Source organism: Lipophrys pholis (assembly GCF_963383615.2).
Source record: "Lipophrys pholis genome assembly, chromosome: 1".
Classification (NCBI taxonomy): Eukaryota; Metazoa; Chordata; class Actinopteri; order Blenniiformes; family Blenniidae; genus Lipophrys; species Lipophrys pholis.
Window position 1 is genome coordinate 26,594,581 of NC_137635.1, and position 22,072 is coordinate 26,616,652.

Here is a 22,072-nt window from a genome sequence, read left to right on the forward strand (position 1 = left end):
GACAACATACATGAACAAGACTATGAATCTAAAACACAATTCAAACAATTTTTTTGTATTTTGTGGCTTTTTATATTTGGCCATTTCACCGGTTCCTCTGGTGTCACCATGCCGTCAGCGGTGGACAGAAATGATTGCTGCTCAAACCAGCTACTTCAAAACCAGTTAAAGAGTAGCCTGGAACTACTGCCCCCTGCCGCCCAGCAGGAAGCCAGCCACTCCTCCAGGGATGTTTACCTTCTGCATGAGACGTTGAGAGCAGAACGTAGACGAACTTCCCGGGCCTGAGAAGGTACAAGTTCCCATGATGTCATTTCCCTTAGCTGCTTTCACTCTCACAGGAAGAATGGATGGCAAAAACCAGTCCTCTCTGGTCCCTGTATGTCCACATGCCTGGGGTGAAAACGGTTGGCCTGCTATCCTTTTCCTCCTTGTGGTCATGACTGGATGGTTGATTAGAAGCCGGGTCACTCCATTGGATACTTTCCTTCAGTCTCACATTCTCCCATTTGTTGTGTGATAGTTTGAGGACTCCATGTCCAGGAATTTCCATGGCTGAGTTACTGGATTTATGGTTCAGACAGCTGCCATTTTACTTTTCCAAATAGCTCACTGCATTTGAGGAGCCTCATGAGGAACGTCCAGCATCTGAGGCATTTAACAGATCATTTTGAAGTTGTTGCAGCAATTTTGTTTCCAAGTCAAGTTGCTTTCTTTTCCTCCTCAGTTCATCTTCAAATGCATGCTTGTCCTTTACAAATGCAGCAATGCAAGCCCCCCTTTTCCACTTCTGCTCTCACTAGAACAGAAGAGGTGCTGGATTTTACACTTTTACCCATTATTTGCTCACAACATTGGAAACCCCATAATTTTTGTCGTGTGCTTCACCTTCATTGTTTGAAACCCAGTTTCCCTTCAGAAATACATTTATTGATGAACACCATTTTTTCATTCAACCAAGTTTCAGGCTTTTCTTTTCATCATCAAGTGACGTTAAAACCCAACAAACTTTCTTCTCCGCATTTGGCATTGCTCACCAGAATTAGTTCTGTCAGACCATTTCATGGCATTGATTGGTGGATGTTTGACATGAAACCTTGGATGCGATCTGTTGTGCTGGCTGCTAGGTCCAGCTGAAGCTGACTGACAGTTTGCAGCCTTTCACATTTAGCCACAAACCCCTCACAGTCAGTTGAATCACCCCTTTCTCCTTTGTTTATTCCCACACCATCACTGCAGTCAGCGGCGGACACACCAGAGTCAATGGTGAAGTGACAAAGCGCTGTGTGTCTCTTTGTTAACCAGGAAATAAAAGTTGAGGTCAGTTTGTGACTCACTACAGCAATCAATGCATTGGATTTACCACTATCCTTCCAAATATGTGTGCACATGATTTTTATTTGGCCATGTATGTTGAAACGCTACTCTTAATCCTACCTCCTTGCGTTGGGCGCAGTGCATGCAGTGATTCAAGTCCAACACGGTTTCAAGAATGCTCAATACCACTTCAACACGGCTCCACAGCCCGACTCCAAGTCCAGCATAGGAGGAATAGTAAAAAAAGAAATTGAAATCAACATACTGTCACCATTTAAATACACACCCAGGGGAAACACTCACTTGGTCCATTAGAAACACTTATCTGGCTCCAGACTGATGGCACCTGAAAAACAGAAAAAGATTCATATCAACATATTGTCACTATTGAAATGCACGTCAACTAGAAACACTCACCTGGCTCCAGACTGATAGCCATTAGACTGATGACACCTGAAAAACAGAAAAAGATTTAAGTCAACATATTTTCACCATCAAAATACACATCCTGTAGAAATGCTCACCTGGTTCCAAACTGTTTGGCATCCATGTCCAGTCGAAACATTTATCTGGCTCCAAATCGTTGGCCATTAGGCTGATGACACCTGGAGAAAAGACAGGAACATTTTAAAATCAACATATTGTCACCATCAAATTACACATCCAGGAGCTACTAACCCCAACGGAAGACTTCCCAAGGTTGATGCATAGGAGAAACATTTTTAAATCAACATACCGTCACCATTATTTACACATCTACTAGAAACACGCCCCTGGCACCAGACCGATGGCCATTAGGCTGATGGCACTTGGAGAAAAAACATTTTTAAATCAACATATTGTCACCATCAAAATACACATCCAGGAGATGCACTCATCACAACTGATGACGTCCCAAGCTTCCAATTCCTGAGGTGTCTCTTTACCACTCAGCAGGTCAACAGCTGCCTTGATGCGTGGGATGTGGATGTTGGATATATTTGTATCTGACGTTTTGCCAGCTTTTCTGGTGTTACCATGCTTTCAGTGATGACTTGCATTTTCTGTTTCAGAACCTCCAGAACCGGATAGAAATGATTGCTGCTCCAACCAGCTACCTTCAGATCTGTTGAGGAGCAGCCTCGAATGACTGCCTCCCACCCCTGGTGCCCAGCAGGAAGCCTGCCACTCCTCCAGTGATGTTCACCTTTTGCATTAGATGACGAGAGCAGAACGTAGATGAGCTTCCCAGGTCCGAGAAGGCACAAGTTCCCATGATGTCATTTCCCCAAGCTGCTTTCACCCTCACAGGAAGAATAGATGGCATACCTGTCCAACTCCTGTATGTCCACAAGGCTGGGGGTGAAAATGGTTGGCCTGCTTTCATTTTCCTCCTTTAGGTCATGACTGGATGGTTGATTAGAAGCAGGTTTAATCCATTGGACTCTTTCCTTTGGTCTCACATCCTTCTGTTTGTTGTGTGATAGTTTTGAGTCCTCCATGTCCACAGACTTTCAAGGCTGAGCTGCTGAGTTTAAGGTTTAATCAGGTGACATGAAACCCAACATACTTTCATGTACACATTTGGCATCATTGCACACCCAAACCAGCTCTGTCACACCATTTACTTATAATTTGTTGTTTGACACTTTGGATGTGATCCCCGATGCTGGCTGCTAGGTTCAGCTTAGACTTTGACAGTTTGCAGCCTTTCACATGCAGCCGCAAACCCCTCAGCAGTCAGTTGAATCATCTGGGGTTTTCTTTCAGGGTTTATTCTCACACCATCACCGCCATCAGCAGCGGACACACCCGAGTCAATGGGGACATCAGACATAGTGTCTCCATGGTAACCAGGAAGTAAAGTTCAGTGTCAAAAAGTCAGTCAAAAAGGTTCATTTGTGACTTGCTACAGCAACCAATGCATTGCATTGACAACCATCCTTCAAATTATGTGTGCATATGATCTTTATTTGGCCATGTATTGTGATGCGACAATTCTACCTCCTTGCGTTGGGTGCCATGCGTGCAGTGATTCTCAAGTCCAACACAGCTCCAAGAACGCTCCAATATGACTCCACACTCCAACGCCGAAGTCCAGCATGGGAGAAGTAAAAGATTTAAAACAATATGCCGCCACCATTAAAACACACATCAAGTAGAAACACTCATGGGCTTCACACCGTTGGCCATTAGGCTGACGACACCAGGTAACAGAATAGGAGAAAAAAAAAAAGTGAATAAACATATTGTCACCATTGAAATGCACCTCCAGTAGAAACCCTCACCTGGCTCCAAAGTGTTTGGCCTCCACCTCCAGTAGAAACCCTCACCTGGCTCCAAAGTGTTTGGCCTCCACCTCCAGTAGAAACCCTCACCTGGCTCCAAAGTGTTTGGCCTCCACCTCCAGTAGAAACCCTCACCTGGCTCCAAAGAGCCCCCTGCAGTTTGGGAGCGTGAGCCACGTGTAGTATAAATGGCACATACGTTCTCTCATGCTGATTCTGCACGTCGAAGCTCCGCACATCACGCCCGTGCGTCAGACATAAAACGGCCTTTAGGCTAATGACACCTGGAGAACAGAATAGGAAACAAAAAAGTGAATCAACATATTGTCACCTTTGAAATACACATCTAGGATAAATGCTCACCTGGCTCCAAATCGTTTAACCTCCAGGTCCAGGATAAACACCCCACTGAGCATCCGTAGATGTCCAAGGCACGTCCAGCCATCCAGGCCGTAATCTGGACATCCATTTGACAGCCTGCACTTGTTGATAAACTACACAGAGATTTTGGACATCGAAGACCCCCAGAATCAGTTCAAAGAGACCGGTCAGAAGCGGTCAAATTCAACTACCTGCATAATTATTGATTCGTCACTAAAATACTGAGGGGAAGTAGATCATGACAGGAATGAGGGGACAGCATGTGAAACTCAATGCAGACCGCACAATGTCGGAGTTATTACCATTTTTTGATTTGGTCACAAGACATTGAACTTTTTAAGTCTCCACGAAGAAACTTGCCTCTTTGCTAACCTTTCATCTTGTGAATAAAACAATGTACATGAGTAAATGTTTAATAAACAGTCAATTGTCATTATGTGGAGTTTGCTTGTGTGTGCATGGGTTTCTTCTGGGTACTCTGGATTCTTCCAACATTCCAAAACCATGCTTGTCCATACCAATGCTAAATTGCCCCTATGTGTGAGTCTATGCGAGTCCTGTGGTAGACTGACAACCTGTCCTCCTCCTTTCAAAACATAATTTCATTGACATCCATAAAAGACCTAAAAAAAAAAAAGACATTAATTCTGGCCCCTCTGAGGACGTCTTCTGTATGTATAGAAAAGACGTCCTAGACGTGTTTAGGACGGTTTTTTTGCTCAATGGGATTCACCGGGCTCCAAACTGTTGGCCATTAGGCTGATGACACCTTGAGAGCAGACATAGGAGAAACATTTTTATATCAATATGTCATCACCATTGAAATAATGGTGACCTGGTGACACTAAACACACAAGAACCAGAATAAACAGGAAGCAAAGACTGCTGTAGAATACATTTTATGAAAAGACTGACTTCAAACAACTTGCCTCCAATAAGCCGATTAGAGGAGAGTTTAAAAAAAAAAAATCTGATAACAGTTCAGGCAAGGAGTGCAATTAATCAATTGACTGCAAGATAAACAATTAAAGGGAATATCTAATGTGGGGCTAGAGTACTCTATCTGGGGGCAAGTAGAGAGATATGCACATTAAAAGTAGTCTCCAAAAACCTAGGTAACAAGGAATAAAAGACCACTTCACACTTATCAATTGAAAGCAAATAAAACACTGAAGTTTGCCTACCGACAGCAATCAAGGTGACTAAAAAACACATCTTGCCCCCCAAGTACGTAAAACAGAGAAGTCCAGGAAATAAAACATCTTAATCAATTATGAGCTTGGAACAAACAGTGGCTGGCTCCTCTAATGCAGTCTTTACATGTAAACTAAGAAAGAGAGGCACACGACTAAACAAAAGAAAATTTTACAAAAAGAACATTTTACAAACACCATGTAAAACAATGTACCAAAAATAATATAACTTACCAGACTAGAACTGTCCCTCCTCCAGTTGGAGACTTGCAGGTCTTTGGGATCTGAATCAAAAGTTTAACATATTATACATTTTAATTATTTATCAAATCAAAAACTGAACAGAAATACTTAAGCTCATACATTTTAAAATCATTCTTTGAACTAATGTAAAATTATTTGTAAGTGATCTCACCAATAAGACACCAAACAAATGCTGGCCTCAGCTGCTCTCACTCAGCTGTGTCTCAGTGCAGGAAGAATGGCTCAGGTGAGCTGCCCACTCCTTTTTATAGACTTTTCAAAACCCTTTCACATCTGACTTCCTGTTTCCACCCTGTCACAGACACGTCCAGGAGAAACACTCACCTCACTCATCTCATGTTTACTTCTGCCTCCACCACAGTGACTTGATTATCCAATGGCTCAGGAAAAATAGTTCCTGGACAAGCCCCCACTTCTTTAGAGTCTCCTGTGGTGGAATATTTAAAAGGAGACAAACAACCAAATAATTTGATTTTGATTTTGATTTGAAGTTTTTATTTCGAACGTGTAAAAAAACAAAAACAACAACAAAAAACACAACATCCAATTACATAAAGAATATAAAAAGGTCAACACCACATGTGCCCGTGTCTTTCACATGCAGGAAAAGGAGTAGGAAGAAGACGTACTTATTTAATCCTACCTCTTCACATCATTGTGGTTATCTTAATTTACAACAATATATCTTCTTCACTTTCAATACATTAAATCCTACAATATACTATACTATCAACAGTTAAGACACACCTATCACTCAAACAGCACTACTGTATGAACAAACAATCCTCATGTCATCAACAAGCAGTGCACCTCGCCAGGATCAACTCTTTACATCTCTTTTTGAATTGGCATTTAACACTCATTTAACCTCCACACATAGTTTATTCCATAATCTTAAGCCAGTTTGTGACACAAAAACCTTTAAGGGTGGTGAGGACTTTATGAGTTTTAAACTGTAACTCTCCTCTTAAATCAAAATCCTTTTCTCTGTTGTAGAACAATTTTTGAATATTATTTGGTAATAAATTGTGCTTTGCTTTATGAATTATTTGAATAGTTTTAAACTCCTCAAGATCCATAAATTATTTTTTTTTTGATTGTGATAAAAGTGGATTAGTATGCTCCCTAGTGCCAACGCTGTACAATTCTTATTGCTCTTTTTTGCAATATGACAAGTCTTTTCAGGGAACTTGCATAAGTATTTCCCCGTACTTCCACACAGTAAGTTGGATAAGGTAGTATATACTGTATATATATATATATATATGGCGAATTTTATGGCATAGTCATTAACTCCACAAGGACTGTCTGATCATTCCATTTGTCAAGAAAGGATTCATAAAACAGTAAAGTCAAACTTCTGATCAGTGAGGATATATACACACAATAACTGATCATAAATTGTTTTTCACGAGACTCCAACAGCAGCATAAAGGCAATCTACCTGCGGAATTGTATTGACGTCTGTAAGGTCAGATTGCTTTGATAACAATGTCCACATAAGGCCTCAGGTACACAACAATGTTTTCAAGTGAAAACACAAAGCATCCGCTACGTTTTGGTACCCCAACATTGGTATATGACAACGATGTTCGGAGCCCCTGAAAATCCAAGTTTGTGAAAAAACTTCGACTTGATCTCAAGGACTGAATTGGATCCTGTCTCCAGCATCTCATTGTCTTCTCAGCCACCCACAAATACTTTATTGGGTTTAGATCAGTTCATCAGGCAGGCCAATCATCACTCAGAAACAGTGCGGTAAGTGACGCTGCTCTGAAAGGTTGTAGCACTGTGGACCAGGTGGAAAGTCCTGCTGCACCATCACAATGAAGGTTTTCAGCTCTAAACTCTCCTGGCTGAGATGACCTTGGATTGGAATTATTGTTGTATTATTATTATTAGTGCTGTCAAAACTAACGTGATAATTAAATTAATTGATTTAAAACGTTTAACTCGTTTGTATAAAATTACATAATTAACTCAGTTCTTTTTACTTCCGTAAGGCCATAAGGTGAAAGCCATATCGTTTCATCCCGTTCCGACATCAGGGCACTACAATCCCTTTACTCCATAACAAAGACACATTAGTCCTGAGCGAGATGCCCAAAGTTCTCCATTTGTAATCCCGCAGTATTTTTATTTAATCAGTGCTTAAAGTCGGTACTACTTTCTGTACTAGCGTAATGATATTGTCTTCATGCGTGCTGCGGTTAGGAGACCACAAATATTCAAGATGGCGGCGACCGGGATACAATACAAGGTGCATATAACATATTTTCTATGTTGTTGTTTTTTAAGTTTTTGTTGTGTTTTCCTCCTCTGAACTGCTTGAATACTATTCTAAATATATATATACAAACATATACTATATACATGAAAAATATATAAAATATCAATTAGAAATAATATGTAAAAATACATGGTACAGGATTTATTTTCTCAAATAAATTCTGAAATCTCATCTGTGGACGAGTTGTCCTATGAGGGTGCTGTCCATGGACTAGTCGTCCATGGACGAGTTGTCCATGGACGACTAGTCCTACAACCATACGGGCGGTGATGATATTGATGGTTTGCATGGTGTTTCTGTGACTGCACGTTTTTTTGTGTGTTTTTTTACTCCAACATTAAAAGTTTCCCTTGAAGATCATGCCCATGTGCAGGAGAGTAAAATTGTAGTGTCTGATGGGAGTCTGGGGCGTTTTGTTTACATTAGGTTGTTGTCATCCTATATAGACGCTTCCCAGAAGTTATCCTCCACATGTGAGCTTGACAGAGATTCTTTCGTTCTGTGAAGCCCTGAAGCTCCTCCTCTTGTCCGGTTATTCAAGAGACAAGACTTTACTGTAATCCACAGTGTTTGTCACAGTATTTAAGAGAAGAAACGCGACTATAATCTACAGTGAACGTTCAGTGACGTTCAGGCACGTTTCCGTAGCAACGTGATTCAAAAGCGGTGACGTCACGACTTTCCCGTGATGCTTAGCGCGCTGAAGAGAAGTGAACGCTCCGTGAAAGAAAACAATTGTTATTGTTTTTGTCTCTTTTCTTCATCTTCTAAAGCTTTAAACTCCGTTTTTCTGCTCCGAGATCGAAGGGGAAGAGTGGATCGGAGAACAGTGAGTCTTGTTGTCAGCGAGGGTTTTAACATTATAGCCGAGAGCTCGGTCAGCTGCTGAGCTGTGAGCATTAGCATTAGCTGTAGCTTTGTATTGTAGATTATTGTTGGATTCGTTTCAGGGGACAGATTATTACCCCGCGAAACCCCCGCGACTCTCTGTTTGTTGCCTTGACGACACGACTGTACTCCAACCGTCTGAATCAACGAACTGTTACCGGAAGATTATTTTTGATTCGTGGTGAGCCTTTAGCTGCTCCGAAGATCTGTAGGTCATGTAGTGATCATTTACCGGTTGGTACTGGTAGCCGGTTGGTGCTGGTAGCTGGTTGATACTGGTACTGGTAGCTGGTCGAAAGTGACACTAGTCGCTGGTTGGTACTGACACTGGTAACTGGTTGGAACTGGTAGAAATTAGTACTGGTAGCTGGTTGGTACTGGTACTGATAGCTGTATGGTACTGGTAGAAGTTAGTACTGGTAGCTGGTTGGTACTGGTAGCTGGTTGGTACTGACACTGGTAGATAGTTGGTGCTGGTAGCTGGTCGGTACTGACACTGGTAGCTGGTTAGTACTGGTAGCTGGTTAATACTGACACTGGTAGCTGGTTGGTACTGGTAGAAGTTAGTACTGGTTGCTGGTTGGTATTGGTAGAAGTTAGTACTAGTAGCTGGTTGGTACCGGTAGAAGTTAGTACTCGTAGCTGGTTGGTACTGGTAGAAGTTAGTACTCATAGCTGGTTGGTACGGGAGCTGATTGGTACAGGTCGCTGGTAGAAGTTAGTACTGGTACTTGTTTCTGGTTGGTACTGGTAGAAATTTAGTACTGGTAGCTGATTGGTACTGGTGGAAGTTAGTACTGGTAGCTTGTTGGTACTGGTACTGATAGCTGGTTGGTAGTGGTAGAAGTTAGTACTGGTAGGTGGTTGGTACTGGTACTGATAGCTGGTTGGTAGTGGTAGAAGTTAGAACTGGTACTGGTAGCTGGTTGTCGGGGAGCTGTTTGGACCTCAGCTCGGAGCTCTGGTTTCAGCTTCATGTTGTGCCTGATCGTCTTGTTTTAACGGAGCTTCACTGTAACTGAGTCTCAGCCTGGCTCATGATCACTGATGAGCTTCTGTCGGGAAATGTTTGCTTTGTCCATCTGAGTGTTTTCACTGTATAAATACATGACATCAGACCAACCATTAAACATGAATACTTCACAAATGATCTTTTGTCGAGTGTGGGGGTGATGGTCCAGGATGAACTTCAAAAACTCCAAAATGAATCTGTAAAGAGTGTTGGCACTGCAGAATTTTTTTTTTTTTCTGCAGGTTTTTCAATATTACTGTTTGAAGTTTTGTTGGTTTATTTGTTTCAGTGTTTGACTGGTTGAAAAATTGTCCATGGTTTTATTATTGTTCTCCTGCTTTATTTTCAGTCATGATGGATCAAGACTATGAATACAGATTACTCAGACAGATCAATATCCAGAATGAGAATGCAAGCCCAATTGTAAGTGAACTTTTTTCTTTTAATTTTGTCTGTCTGTCTGTCTATATATATATATGGTATGGCAAAGCGCACCAAGGCCCAACTCTGTCTCGCGGTCCCACCACAGAAAGTACGGTAACAATGCAGGCGTGGTTGTGAACGATTCGGTGACGCGTCCAGCGAAGAGAACGGAAGCGGCCAGCGGCCGTCCAAGTTCTCTGTGACTCAGGTGAAACTTTCTCATTGCAGCGTCCAGCTCCTGTTGAGTCTCCTCCTCCTGTTCCTGAGAGGAGGAGCTCCTGTTGAGTCTCCTCCTCCTGTTCCTGAGAGGAGGAGCTCCTGTTGAGTCTCCTCCTCCTGTTCCTGAGAGGAGGAGCTCCTGTTGAGTCTCCTCCTCCTGTTCCTGAGAGGAACGTCTGTATCTTGTTAAAAGACGCCATGTTGTGTCGCGCCGACGTTTCAATAAACCAGTTAACAAATCAACCAGTGAGCACAAAGTGGCGTATGTAAACAACGACGGAGGTTTATGGCCGATGGAATATTTAAATATTGCGTCCAAGTCCAGAGGGATGATCGTCACTACCAATCAGCAGACGGCTGCCTTGTAGCTCCTCCTCACAGACCCGTTCCTCGGTGCTCGGTACCTCAACGGAGGGGTAGCGGAAAATCGTACCTGTTGGTCGAGGGTTCTTTCCGTACCATCCACAACTTTTCAGTCGGACCATGTGAAAACCCGGCCCGCGACGCTCCGACATAGAAAGTGCGGTGGAACCGCGCCTTAAAAACACAGTGACTGTGAACTGGCCCCACAGGGATTGTCAGGTGACCGCCTCCAGGCCAGGCAGTTCACTGCTGAAGAACAGGCCTGCCGTGTGACAGTGTCACTACGGCTGAGCCAAAACGAGACCTCAGCGGCCAAATGACCAGCTTCTGTGATTGTTGCCTCCTGTTGTTAACACCTCGAACAATCGCACCATCTGCCACTTAAACGATCTCTCTGTCTTGGTGTTAACATCTCCAATGTTGCTCATGTTTGGCCTCCAGTCAGGAAATGCTCTCTGTGCTGTCGTCTGTTTGGTCTGCTGTAGAAAGCTGCAGGAGCAGTGCGATCTCTGACACCCTCCAGCTCCCCGCTGTCCTCCCCCAGCAAGCACGGCGATCGCTTCATTCCCTCCCGGGCCGGAGCCAACTGGAGTGTCAACTTCCATCGCATTAATGTGAGCATCACTGCCAAGCTCCCAGCCCTCCTATCAAAAGAACAATGCCGCCGTGTGTATCTCTGCCCTACATGCTGCAATCTGCCTAAAACTTAACCTGTTTCATCACAGCCATATGCTACTGTCCTTTAACCGTCATGGAGCCATCGTGAACATGACCTGGAACACCCGAGTGCTCCACACTACTTTGATGACCCTGATCATTCTCTTCCATTTTTCCACCCAGGAAATTGAGAAGTCGCACAATCAGAACAGAAAAACCAAAGATGGCACGACTGACAGCAACAAAGGTAATCTACCAGTGATACAACAGAGCCGCTCTGCTCAGCCTCACAGCAACACACACACACACACACCTGGTGTGATGATGGCTGTCAGATCAGGTTAGTTTGTGATGTGGTTTCTCACTCTGACCTGTGACTCTTAGTTTGGCAGAACATGACTTGATCCAAACAGGTTGGACAATTTCTGAAGAATATTTGCTGAATCTTCATGACGTATGATTGAAAACGGAACTATGACTTTATATTGTGTAGAATAACACCTTGATCCCGAGGTCAAAGGTGAATGTGTAAATACTGTGACCTTCCTGTGAGCCTCAGCTTGAGCGGTCCAACCGCTTGCTTCCTTTCCTTGTGTGTGCCTGCAGCCGATGGCCTGGCGTACTCGGCTCTGCTGAAGAACGAGCTGCTGGGCGCCGGCATTGAGAAGGTGCAGGACCCCCAGTCAGAGGACCGCCGCCTGCAGCCGTCCACGCCCGCCAAGAGGAGCCTCTTTAGTGTAACGACACTCCGCCATTCACTCTGTCTGTCCACGTGTGTTTTGACGTGATTAGCTGAGAATAATAGTGAGATAGGCAGATGCAAACATGAGGGTGGTTGGAGAGCAGACTGTAAAATCAAATTAGAGAACTGCTGGTAGACATGTCCATATTCCTGTTTGTGGTTTGATCCCTGATCTGAAGTTATGTGTCTGTGGAAAGACTACTCAGTTCTGTCATCTGCTTTTTACACTCATTGTTCAGCCAATCAGGCCTTGTGTTGCTTAGGGAGACCTTTGAACTTCATGACTCATCTTCTGTCTGTTTGGTAGTATTCTGTGAGCGCCAAGCGGGCTCTGCCAGAAGAGGACGGAAACACAGTTTCTCCCTATTCCCTGTCTCCTGTCAGTAGCAACAGGTGACGTATTTTTCCAGCTTAGAAATCTTTACATTTTTTATTTCCTGGATTTGTTTCTAATTAAACAACGTTCTCTTTGCAGCCAGAAACTGCTGAGATCGCCGAGAAAACCAACACGCAAGATCTCCAAAATCCCCTTTAAGGTTCTAGATGCCCCAGAGCTTCAGGACGACTTCTACCTTAACTTAGTGGACTGGTCCTCCCTCAATGTGCTCAGTGTTGGACTGGGTACCTGCGTATACCTGTGGAGTGCCTGCACCAGCCAGGTGAGTGCGCTGCATGCTGGGCTAAGGTCCCCTGGGATGGCTGTGAGGAATCTCCTCTCCAGCTGAGACCTTGAGGCTTGTGTTGTTCAGCGGAGTTCCCATGTTCTCACTGAGTGAAGCGACCTGCAGAGTGTGAGCTGGCTCTGTTCTGTCTCTGTTGCTCTCAGGTGACTCGTCTCTGTGACCTCTCCGTTGAAGGGGACTCTGTAACATCTGTGGGCTGGTCAGAGAGAGTGAGTGCTTCTGTTCTTACACTTTAGAAACTGAAAAGCAGGTGCCGTATCACAAATGATCACAAAACGCTGCTACAGCCACAGAAAATGACCACAGAGACTAGAAGTTGTAATCCAGCTGCACATACAGTGAATGCAGAAGTTAATCATCCAGGACACCAAAGCTGGAGGAGATTTGAAATGTCGTCGTCAGTTCTTTGACAACTGGACCTGAATCCTCTCATGCAGCCGCTGGCAGCAGAGGCTGCCTCGACCCAGTCTGTCCCAGGAACTCAACAACTGCTGAATACGTGAGCTAAATATCACTAGGCAAACCTCACGGCTGAATAATGTAATGTACACTAATATCAGTATCACAGTAAACCTGTAATACCTTTTTTTTTTTTTTTTAAATTGAGACAATTTTCTTTTACACATCTGCTGTAGCGACGCCTGAATGGAGCAGCCAAAACATGGAGAAGATTATTTTATTTCACATAAACAGTTCATCTCAGTCTGTGGTTTTAGCTGAAAGGTTGTTGTCAAAACTACAATTTTATATCCATGAAAGTCAGGAAGAGATGCTGGTGCAACACAATCTGCTTTTAAACTTCAGTTAAAAGTTAAAAACAAAACCTTTCACGTTTGGCCCTTTAAAAACACACGCCTGTTTTTAGACTTTGACTTTACAGCTCCTGAACTGCCCGGCTCCGTCTGGTCTCACTAACTTGTGAGGAGCTGGATGTGTGTTTCCTGTCAATGTTGCCATGCAGTTCTTTTGATAGTTCTGTCTGTTTCAGGGGAACCTGGTGGCGGTGGGCACTCACAAAGGTTACGTCCAGATCTGGGACGCAGCAGCAGGGAAGAAGCTGTCTGTCCTGGAGGGACACACGGCCAGAGTGGGTGAGTGATCACAGTTCTCCACCATCATGAAGCCACATCCTTCCGGTTCATGGTGCTTGAATCAGATGTACCTGTTTCCTCTTACTGCCAGGAGCTCTGGCCTGGAATGCTGACCAGCTGTCTTCCGGCAGCCGCGACCGTGTGATCCTGCAGCGCGACATCAGAGCCCCGCCCCTCCAGTCAGAGCGCCGCCTCCAGGGCCACAGACAGGAAGTCTGCGGGCTGAAGTGGAGCACGGACCACCAGCTACTCGCCTCGGGGGGAAACGATAACAAGGTACTGGCCGTTCCCTCTTCACTCTGTTGCTCCAAGATGTTATGTTTTATCTTTCTCAATAGCTGGAGACAACACCACAAATGTGACCCGTGCTAAATGAACGTTCACATTCAGTATTGGAGTTTTCTGATACTTCATACCTCAAAGGAAGAACTATTTTCACTATGATTCCTACTGATTTATTGTATGCTGAAGAAATGTGGTGTAGACAGACTTTAACGTCAGAGTAACGAGACAAATACAGCAGTGAAGAGAAATGATCTTTTATGAGACAGAATCTTAACTCAGGATGATACTGATCAACCATTATGATCATTGATGAGTGAAGTGAAAAATGGTGACGATGGCATCCGATAGTGAGCGGTAGAGTTGTGTGCTATCCTCGTGTTGATACAGGAAAACCTTCCGCTCATGTTCCCGCCTCCTTTATGATTATTCAGGCCACGTTACATCCTGGTACCCAGGGATTCAAATTACTGACATTTCTCTGCGTTTCTTGCTTTTACACGTAAACGGAGCTACGAGTCTCCGTAAACGATGATTCCTGAAAACTCCTGCCACAGTGAGATTTAGAAAAACTCTGTTTGCATCTAAAGAGGGGAGGCGGAGCTTCACGTCACAATGTGAGCCGGGCGCGTCGTCTGTGTGCGACATGTGTTTCCAGTTTGACCCGTCAGGAAGACGACCCAGAGAAAGCTGCTTGTTTTTACCTTTTATTTTATCTTGTGACGCCACATTGAGGAGGAGCTCCGCCTCTTTATCGGTCCAAATAAACGAGCCCTACGCCATTATCGCTGAACAGGAAAGGACTCATGGTTTTTCCAAGATTCTGATTGGCTAGCACTTACGCTGCCCCCTACAGGTTCGGCTGCTCATAGCAGGTCTGAACCTGGTATACATGCTGTGTGAATAGAGATTCTTCTGTAAACGTGGCGGGGGAAATATCTGTTTTTGTGAAAACCCAGGTGTGTGTCAACATGGCCTCAGTGTGTGGATTGATCTAGATATGAAGCCTCTGTAGAGCCAAATAATATACCAGGAGTTTCTACAGAGCTAAGAAGGACAAATGAATGATGAAGTTCACTCTCCCGCTGCTTGCTGAGTGAAAGACTCCGACTATATCACGGTACAGTCCCAGGACGCTCCGGTTCTGTCTTTGGTCCTGACAGTTTAGTCTCTCAGTCCTGAATGGAGTCTCCGAGCGCAGCAGCAACATTGTCTGCCGTTCGGCTTTCAGGAAAATAAGTTGTCTGGAGGATTTAGATTCAAGTTTCCACTCAGGTGTTATGGTGTGGACGGTCACCGACATATATGGTGTCATGTTGACTGATGACCAGGTGCAGCTGTCGGTGATTCTCTCACAACTGATGTGTGAACCTCTTTTCTAACTTCATTATAGGAATCTGGGATGGATGTTCTGTTCAAGTATTTCCGTCCAGGCAGCTCAGTCGGCATCTCGGCTCTTTTTTGAGACCAACTGTCTCGGTGCTGCTGGACATCCTGTCTTCACTTTCACTTTCTCTTCTTATCTTAACAGTCATCTCCCGAAACAACAGTTAAATAACTATTTTAACCTATTAATAGATTTGAATAGAAAACTCAACCACACACACAGAAGTGCTGGACAAACACTTTGGACATTAAATACATTATATGTACCCATTAGGATGGTCCATAAATATGGAAGTTGGAAATTCTAAGCTCCAACCCATGAAATTTGTTGGATTAGCTGAGAAAACTCTCCTTGTGAATGTTTTTCTCAATTGGACAACCTTTACCCCTCCCTCAGTGACCTTTAAATCCCCCCCCCAAGCTCCTTGGGGTGCTCATAATCTGGGAATAAAGACCACATATAACAATTAAAATTAGAATGAAAATTAAAGTTTTAACATCAGAACTGATATCAAGCAATTTAATCTACAATTTTACATGTATGAAAAAGGACAAATATCAATGGTGATGAAAATTCTAAACATTCAAAAGTTCAAAACATCATTATATGACTAAGTAGTAAGTATGCTTGTATTTCTGTTTGTTCTAAATGTGAAAACAAAATCCTAAAATAAAAAGCAATATTCATATTCCATATCCATCATCCAACTTTCAGTCTCTGTCCCAAATATCTGTTTATGTTCCCTTTAAGGCTGCTGAGCCGTCTATTGGCTCCCAGCTTAGTTTACCTGGGTCTTCTGCTGAGGCACCATACCAGCAGCTACGCTCTTCTGCTGAGGCACCATACCAGCAGCTACGCTCTTCTGCTGAGGCACCATACCAGCAACTACGCTCTTCTGCTGAGGCACCATACCAGCAGCTCTTCTGCTGAGGCACCATACCAGCAGCTACGCTCTTCTGCTGAGGCACCATACCAGCAACTACGCTCTTCTGCTGAGGCACCATACCAGCAGCTCTTCTGCTGAGGCACCATACCAGCAGCTCTTCTGCTGAGGCCCCATACCAGCAGCTACGCTCTTTTTGGAGTCTGGAAATTCTGTGCGATGACGAGAAACAGATTGGAGGAGAAACTGCTCCTCATTCTGAGTTAGCTTTCCATTGTATTCTTGGATTAAGGCGACACTGCGCTCAGCATGGTCGTTGAGGACCGCTACTGCTGCTGCTGCTGCTGCTGTCTGGAAGTCTTCACGCTGCTGCCAAGTAGCAGGATCAGGTTCAAGGAAGCCGTCTTCCAAACTCAGCTTCTGGAAGAATTGTTGTGTGTTGTTTGTTGCCAATCGTGGCGAGATAAGGCTAACCTTCTGTCTAATTGAGGGGGGGGGTAAATGTTGTTGGAATTGGAAAAAAAATTCACCAGGAGAGTTTTTCCAGCTATTCCAACAAATTTAGGGGGTTGGAGCTGAAAAAAATATTATTTTGAAAATGTACCCCTCTGGAAGGACCACCCTAGTACCCATATATTCAGTCCCTATAGGCTGATATGTGCTTCACATTATTTTTTAAATGCCGGTAATGAAACTGATATCATTGCTATGTATAGATACCTCAGGGATACCTTATCACCGTATTATCGCCCAACCCTAGAGTGCAGGGTAGACAGAGTACCATGGGTTGCAGTTTTTGGTTTTGGTTGCTCTCAGCCCAGCTTTAGTGCGTATTGAGATTCTGTTGACGTTGGCTTGTTTTGTGCAGTTGCTGGTGTGGAACCATTCGAGCGTGCTCCCCGTGCAGCAGTACACCGAACACTTGGCTGCAGTAAAGGCCATCGCCTGGTCTCCTCACCAGCACGGCCTGCTGGCGTCTGGCGGTGGCACGGCCGACCGCTGCATCCGCTTCTGGAACACTCTGACCGGGCAGCCGCTGCAGTGCACCGACACCGGCTCCCAGGTCTGCAACCTGGCCTGGTCCAAGCACACCAACGAGCTGGTGAGATCCTGAGCTCCACTGAGTCACACACTGCTTGACTGTGAGGGAAACCAGTACAAAACTTCTTCTTGTGTAGGTCAGTACTCACGGCTACTCGCAGAACCAGATCCTGGTGTGGAAATATCCGTCTCTCACTCAGGTGGCCAAACTCACTGGACATTCCTACAGAGTCTTGTACCTGGTCAGTATTGTCTGTCTGTCTGTCTGTCTGTCTGTCTGTCTGTCTGTCTGTCTGTCTGTCTGTGAGAATAATGAATGGTGTGCTGTGCTCAGGCCATGTCGCCGGACGGCGAGGCCATTGTGACTGGCGCCGGAGATGAAACGCTTCGCTTCTGGAATGTCTTCAGTAAAATGAGATCCACCAAGGTGCGGCTCTCTGCTCTCTGCATCAGCTGCTCTGGTTCTGTTCTGGAATGACTCTTTTTTTTCTGTGTCCAGGAGTCGGTGTCGGTGCTGAACCTGTTCACCAGGATCCGGTAGTCTGTCAGTGGGAACCAGGCCGGGATGGCAGCTCGTCATTGCATGTACCAAGTTGTAACAGGCCTCTTGGATCCTCTGGTCCGCTGAGGCTCCTCCACTGCCCCGAGTTCATTTCGAAAAGTTTTGGCTGCTGCCGGGCCGGGCCGGGCCGGGCCGGGCCGGGCTGCCTCACCTGGAGGTGCCTATCAACAGTGTTTTTTTCACCCAAGAAGAATGGGCCTTCAGCAGATTTGTGCTCTGTTCCCCTGTGATCATGCTTCGTTTACAAAGACAATGTGCATACCTGCCAAATGTTGAGTTTGTCCTTTTGATTGTCTTATTTATTTTATTTTCTCCTCCAGTTATTTCTTTTCACTTTAGTTCTGTGGTGTTGATTTGGTCTTTGTCAGGCTGGAGCAGCTTCCTGCCTCAGGTTCTGTGATTTAACACCCATCACATTACATAACCGGACATGACAAACAGGCCCGATCACATTCAAACTGAAGAACATCAGCAAAGATTAGAAAATTGAATCCTGAAAGATCCTGATGAGGATATTTACCCCAAAACCAGCTCGACACACGTTGAACTGCTGATGAGACGTTTGAGCTGGTAGCACTTTTTTCTGCTGCCATGAAACCTTACGGTAAGTTCTGTCTTGTCTTCCTGTGCTGAATGTTGGCCTTTACATTCTGCTTCTCCCGAAGTGAGCTGGTGGTTCTGAGACCGTAGGACACAAAGCTGCCAACTGTCAGTACAAGAATAATGTTCAAGGAAAAGAACTCTGGCCTGGAAGATAATCAACAATAAATAAACATAGCTTGTATCTTCTGGTGTTTGTCTGTGTTTTATCGATCACCCCCTGGTCACCAGTAGCGACACGATGACCGAAGGTAATGGAAGATGACTCAAACCAGGGATCAGTTAATATTATTCCCGGAAAAATCAAGAGTTAAATGAAAGACCTTCAATTAGCTCTTTTCAACAAAGTCTTGGGTTACTACCTCTGAGGGCTCTGAAACAATTCCCCAGGGTTTCTGACTTGTTCTCACCTTGAGAAGAATTTCAAATGTATTTGGCATGTTGAGCAGTGAATCCTGGGATATCTGGTGTTGATGAAGGAGAAAACGAGCAGAGTCGTCACAAATTACATCCTTCAGGCACGAGATGAAAAGCTTCCATTGGCTCTTCGGCTTCATGTGTAGAGCAGCTCCTCTGGCCGCTTGTGACCGAAAAAAGGTTTATGGGCAGGTGATGATAAATTTGGTGTATTGAACCAACTCTGCCGAGAAGATGGACATTGAAAAACATGGTGATGCACCGGCCTGACGGTTGTGATCCACCAGACTAATGAAGGTGATCCAGGACCGTCCAGGACGCAGGTAGTTGCTGGCCACCAGCGAAACCTGTTGATGTGCCGACCACTGGAAACAAGATGGAAGAAGATCCTGACGTTCTGGATGCTGGGTTCAGTGACCAAGACCATGTTGCCCTGCAGCCGTGTGGGGACCGAGACCAGGTGACCTCTATGGTACGATCTCGGTTCTGGTTCTGAGCCTCACATCATCACATGCAGACCAGGAAGCAGTTACTTTGAAAAAGAAATCGAATTACTGATTACTAGTTACTCCTTGAAAAAGTAACTTAGTTACTTTACTGAATAATTGCTTTTAAGTTGGATTATAAGTTACTTTTTTTAGTTACACAGCTGCACTGTCTGTACTCAATAAAACTCTGGTTTGTCTCGAGGATGAATTCTTCTGGTTTTTATTCTTAATATTTCAACGTTTAGGAAACGTAAACTTCATTCGTTGTTCTTTGTTGGAATCATAAACTGTTTGCAGTGAAGAGAGTCAAAATATTGTGTGACACCTGGAGTTCAGTGCCAAGCCGATCCGGTTCTGAATCATTGACTGGTCCAGAGGGTCCAGGAGATCAAGAGGATCCAGGACGTCCAGAAGATCCAGAGGATCCATGAGGTCCAGGAGATCTGGAGGATCCAGAGAATCCAGGTGGTCCAGAGGTTACAGAGGGTCATTGACAGTAACTAAACCGATCCCTGCTGACAGTGGATCACTATTGCACTCATTGCCATCACACACTGACCTGCACCAATTATTATTATTATTATTATCGTCGTCGTCGTTATTATTATTATTATTATTATTATTATTATTATTATTGTTTCTGCTATTATTGTTGTTGTTATTGTTTTTGCTATTATTGTTGTTACTATTATCATTATTATTATCGTCGTTGTTATTATTATTATTGTTTTTGCTATTGTTGTTGTTATTATTATTGTTATTGTTATCATTATTATTATTATCGTAGTCGTTATTATTATTATTATTATTATTATTATTATTATTATTATTATTATTATTATTATTATTATTCATGTCCCACGCCGGGCGCCACCTTCCTGTGGGCTCTCCAACTTCCTGTGGGCTCTCCACCTGCAGGAAGGTTCTTAATGGGTCAATGTGATCTGGGTGACGGTGCTCAGACTGACACCACCACCACCTGGAAACGGAGAAGTGGGAGAAGATGGATGATAATAACAACAACAATAATAATATAACAACAACAGTTTATTTGAAAAGCATTTATCAACATTTAGCAGTGAGGAACCTCAAGCATCAAAATGAAAATGACCCCCCACCCGGCTGCAGCTCATCCAGACTCTTTAACTCAGATGTTCTGCATCAGTGAGACCAGCAACAGGAGCTCCAGACGTATGTGATGATGCTGAGAAGTTTTCATGTTGCATTGTGGGAAAGTGAAAAATAAATGACCGAACCTCTCAAGTAAAGGCCCCAGAATGAATGACCATAACATTTAAAATAGTTTGCTACTTCTGATGTGTGTGTATATTTTCACGAAGGTTTGAGTTTGTTAATGCGCAGGAGAAGAAAGTAAAATAATCCAAATTAAAACTAACGCAGCATTGACGGGTCCTCGCACACCCAGGCATGTCGCAACGTGATGCAGGTCAGAGTGTGAAGGAAATGCTGGCTAACTATAACTTCCAAGTATCCAAAATGTCACATTCTGTGCCAATCAAATAATGGCGGTGTAAGGGCACCGTCACACTTGTTTGTGGTTACCGACATGCTTTTTAGGGTCACCGTCATACTTGTATGTAGTCGCCGCCATATTTAAAAGGCAGAATGACGTCAGTGGCTAAAGTTACGTCATGGCTTCATGGGTCATGTTCAGTTCTAGGAAGTACAAGTACACTGGAAGGTACATCCAGGTAGATTGTATCTGATTAAGCTCAGAGTATTTATAAGGTCCAGAGCCAAGTGGATTGAGGAAGGAGAAAACACCATCATATTCCACATTCAATTTATAAAAACAGTCTAGAAAGAAAAGATTCACTCTCATGATGAACGGGGAAGAATACTTAGAACCAAAAAGTATAGTGAAGGAGATCCTGAATTTCTTTAGATACTGTATGATTCTTCTTATTCTAAACAAAATGCTGAATTACTTTAAATCATTTATTACTGTAAATGATGTGAGGAATGTTTGTGAGGAGGATTTAAATTGAAGACTCATCATGAAAACAGCCTCTGACTGATCTCCAGGCTCAGATGGAATCACTACAAACATTCTGAAAAGAAATGAAAACGTTGCTATTTGAGGTAAAAATGTACGACTGCAAAGGAATTATTGACAAAGAAATGAGGCAGAATTATTTCAGACATCGTGAAATAATGGTATCTGCTTTCATTCTATTTGACATATTTCCTTACCTTCAGGTCAAAATAAGAAAAGTGTCTCCTCTAACTCCACTCTGCTCTATTCTAAATTCTGCTTTACATTTACATTTCACTTCACTTTATATCCCAGATTATTGCTGAGCCATGTAACAGTTTATTCTGTTTTATTTGTAACCACAGTGAAGCTCAGGGTCAGAGGTCAGCTGTAACCACACTGAAGCTAAGGGTCAGAGGTCAGAGGTCAGCTGTAACCACAGTGACACTCAGGGTCAGAGGTCAGAGGTCAGCTGTAACCACAGTGAAGCTCAGGGTCAGAGGTCAGAGGTCAGCTACTAAACTGATCTGCCTCCTTCATTCATCCAGTGACAATGTGGCTGCATGAAGCAAAACAAAGGACCAGAATGGAGAATAACTGTAGTTTCTTCAGCAGGAAGGAGTAAA

At 43.8% G+C, this 22,072-nt stretch overlaps 1 protein-coding gene across 1 annotated transcript; it reads left to right on the plus strand.

Annotated features, from left to right (window-relative positions):
• The first annotated feature begins 8,366 nt into the window (after window positions 1–8,366).
• Window positions 8,367–19,651, plus strand: fzr1a (fizzy/cell division cycle 20 related 1a). The gene is made up of 14 exons (XM_080478310.1): window positions 8,367–8,541; window positions 9,962–10,035; window positions 11,103–11,231; window positions 11,458–11,521; window positions 11,881–12,011; window positions 12,324–12,409; window positions 12,492–12,675; window positions 12,843–12,908; window positions 13,688–13,790; window positions 13,882–14,066; window positions 17,211–17,444; window positions 17,521–17,625; window positions 17,718–17,810; window positions 17,883–19,651. Exons 2-14 carry the CDS (start codon window positions 9,964–9,966, stop codon window positions 17,922–17,924), a joined length of 1,494 nt encoding a protein of 497 aa, XP_080334436.1. The 5' UTR covers window positions 8,367–8,541; window positions 9,962–9,963; the 3' UTR covers window positions 17,925–19,651.
• The last annotated feature ends 2,421 nt before the right edge of the window (window positions 19,652–22,072 follow it).